Source organism: Etheostoma spectabile, chromosome 19 (assembly GCF_008692095.1).
Source record: "Etheostoma spectabile isolate EspeVRDwgs_2016 chromosome 19, UIUC_Espe_1.0, whole genome shotgun sequence".
NCBI lineage: Eukaryota > Metazoa > Chordata > Actinopteri > Perciformes > Percidae > Etheostoma > Etheostoma spectabile.
The window spans coordinates 18,647,720-18,651,326 of record NC_045751.1 but is presented as its reverse complement, the minus strand read 5'-3'; the positions used below and the strand labels follow the sequence as shown (position 1 = coordinate 18,651,326).

Sequence of the window (3,607 nt, the reverse complement as noted above, 5' to 3'; positions counted from 1 at the left end):
CCCCCCCCCCACCCCACCCCATGAATATTTTGTGAGGGCAAACACACCACCCCTCTAGCTGGAGTGCTGCCTTGGATCACTTTGAAGAAACACAGACATGAATCCACCCCAGGAGATGGTTAGATCACCCCGACAACAGCCTCAGCCAGATGGTTTGTTTTTCTTCCCCCCGCCTGAAGCACCACAGCAGTGAAACAAAGTTGGGTGGTGGAGAAGTCGGGTACATAAGATACAATGAGATGGCAGAATCATGTCAGAAATAATGGCAGAGCGACAGGAAGTAGGTGTAGTGAGCAGGGAAAGCATCTTGCCTTCCTTCACCCTGACAATCTGGGATCAGCGTGCATGATGGCCGGGATCCACATGCAGGGAAACACGGATGCGAAACTCACTAAAGCTTTAAACAAAAATCAGAATTTGTGCTGTTAACCAGGTCAAAAAAAAAAAAAGTATTAAGTATTAAATATTAAAGAAAAAAACATGCTATCGTCGCTGTCGGCTGAAAACCTTTTACTGTATCTCCACAACCGTTATTTTGGCCAGCCCGTGATGAACACAGGCTAATTTGAAAAAAATGTGTTAAGCTATTTACCTCAGACAAAGTCAAAGCAAAGTGCCGCTAGTCGGAATCAAACTCGCGGCCGCTGCATCGAGGAGTGAAACTATATGTGTGTACCTGCTATACAAACTGATCTCACCTGGCGACACTCGTTAATTTTTAAATATTTGTATAACCCACAGGCAGAAAACAAATAATATAATTTAATAATATAATATTATTATATCTGTAATAATAATATAGAGATACAAGGTTTCTGGCTGACAGCAATGCTATGAAAATTGTATAGAATTTATACTAGTAGAATGTATGTTTTGTTGTTGTTTTGTTTTGCCCTAGAAATATTTATTTATAGGTCGAAAAAGTAAGAAAGATCGAGATTGCATCATCCACCTTCTTTTAAAAGTACACTGTAAATTATTTCCCAGCTTGCTTTAGAATGCCAATCTTGGTAGATTACCTGATCTACATTCCTAGATTACCTAGATCCCACAGTCAAATCATGTAATTTGCTCATGCAGTTGGTGTCATCAGAAGTTTTTAGGACTGGTGTGTTCACCATAACTTGATTTGCATACAGCACATTTTGGAAAAAAGGACTAAGACTCTGATCTCAAGCAGCTGAGTCACAAAGAAAGAGAGCAAACTGCCCTCACAGCACAAACTTAAGGAATCTGGACCTGGATTCTAACCAGCTTGAGACACAAAGTTCACCCTGACCTCTGACCCTCTACGAGAGAGTTTCTCTCTGGGGATCAGGAAGGAAGAGAACATTATTATCACAGAGACCTTTGACCCTAAGAATTTCTACACTGCCATGTAGAAAGTGATTTTTCCCCGCCTCATTATATCTTTTCCTAAGGCTCACTCTGTGTTGTTGTTCCTTGCTGTTTGTCTCTGCCCCTGTCGTCAGGACCCCACCAATGGCTACTACAATGTGCGTGCCTCCACCCACGATGAAGGCCGTCCTGCATCCCGCTCCACCTTGCACTACTCTGACTACCGCTCCCCTGCAGGAACACCAGGGGGAGCTGCTTCTATTAGCAGCAGTGCTGGAGGCTCCGGAGCCACGGCCAGCGGAGGAGCCCCTTGTCCCCCTGGCCCCCTCACCTCCCCTGGCCGCCCCCAGGCCTGCTATGACCCCCGCCCCCCCTCCAGACTTTCCCACATCAGCTACGCCCAGTTCAACACCTTCACCCGTGCAGGCCAAAGCCAGCAGCCTCCGCCTAACCCTGCACCCATGGCCAGCGACTTCCAAGGAGACTGCAGCCTCCTGGACTCTACTTCCCAGCTGGCCTACGACAACTATGGATACCCCTCGCATTACCAGACCTACCGCATGGGTTTTGCCCCATCGAGCCTGGCCCCGCTGGAGGCCTGTCCATCCTATGAAATGTACGGGGTGGGATCTGGGGTGGGACCCGGGGTGGGACCTGGGTTGGGACCTGGGTTGGGACCTGGGGTGGGACCTGGGGTGGGACCCGGGGTGGGATCCGGGGTTGGCGTGGGTCCCGGGGGTCCTGCTCCCTCGGGATCAGAGACTGGACTTGGGAAATACGGCAGCTCCACTCGCTTCTCTTACACCTCGCAACACTCTGACTACTCCCACAGCCGACACACACAGAGGATGCAGACTCACGTTTGAGACAGAGAGACGCATAACCACCTCACAGTCTTAGCAGAGCATGAGGAAGCATCTTATAAATAGTATCACATCGAGAAAAAAAACACACACAATCATAGACTTACATTTTCACACAGTACCACAAACCCAGACTGCAGAACTACAGAAAAAAAATCACACAGACACATGCACATAGTCAGAAGACCATGCCCATGAGACAGGGAGTGTATGGGAAACAGAGAGAGGAAAAGAGATGATAGGAGGAGAGGAGTTTTAGTGAGACAGGGAAGGGAAATTCCACACAATTTTGAATTCCCTCACTCCCGATGTGTTCGTATATCTGAGCTCTGAAAGAGCGAACGGCGCAAGTCACAATCAAGACTGGGAAGGAGAGTAAGAACCAGAGAGAGGACGCAAGATCACAGATCTTTGGAGCCCTATAGCTTTTGCTATTAACTGACTTTGTAAATGATGAGAGAGAACGTCTTTAGGCAAAATAGACTGACTGTCAAATATGGTACACGCTGATGGCGAAAAACCTCATCCAATGGAAGGCCACCATTTTTTAATTATTTTTTTTGCTGGTTGTCTTATTCAACAATCATTAAGCACATATATAATATCCCAGAATGCCCTTCTGTGCAGTGGTACATGCCATCATGCCTGTTAGGCAGCATTTGGGAGTGTGTTGGGGCTGGGGTGGGGTTGGGGTTGTCATCATTTTGCACTGCATCTACAGTATTCATGCTTAGACGTCCCTTAAATATATCTGTGTAATGTCTTCTTTTGATTTGCACACCACTCTAGAGCTTTGTATTCTATTTTTTAACATTACAGAATTATTTTTGTCTATGTAAAACATGTAATGTGTATGTATGGACCAAATGTTTGAACGTGAGCCCACTTAACTTGGGCGTTTGCCTGGGTGATTCCACTGAGACACGGGGAAGAGTTGTGCCAACAGCAGAGCCTGAATTCAGGATGTTTTTTTCACATCAGAAGGGTATATCAGTGTATAAAAGAAACCTAGTGCCAAGTGTTTATGTTGTTCTTCACCTTAGACCATGTATATGCAGTAGAAACTCCTTTTATTGGTGACTGTTGCTTTATAAGCCAGGCTTGGGGCCTTGAGTCATTCCCAGACATTTTTCGTAGGCTGGATCCTTTTTCTCGGAGTTCCCAACTACAAGCTTGGTGCAGACAGAGAGAAAAACAAAGAGGTTGGGTTTAGAACTGAGTGGCCTTATAGGGAAACATGTCGTACATTTCCATTTTGAATCATTCCTCATCGTCTGTCTGCCAAAACGGCCGGAGGAGAATGTGTATGGAGAGGTTCAATGAAGGCTTGTCCACAATATTGACATATAGTAGTGTATGACTGTGAGTGTGTGGATGTGCGTGTGTGTGTGTGTGTGTGAGAGAGA

General features: G+C 46.2%; 1 protein-coding gene across 4 annotated transcripts in view; it reads left to right on the top strand.

Moving 5' to 3' along the window:
- The window catches only part of LOC116707439 (kin of IRRE-like protein 1), a 32,806-nt gene extending 30,455 nt beyond the window's left edge, over nt 1-2,351 (top strand). For all 4 annotated transcript variants that reach the window (XM_032544775.1, XM_032544773.1, XM_032544774.1 and 1 more), the window contains exon 15: nt 1,473-2,351. In XM_032544775.1, the coding sequence (XP_032400666.1) occupies nt 1,473-2,204 (732 nt within the window). In that variant the 3' untranslated portion in view covers nt 2,205-2,351. The remainder of the gene's footprint in view (nt 1-1,472) is intronic.
- The last annotated feature ends 1,256 nt before the right edge of the window (nt 2,352-3,607 follow it).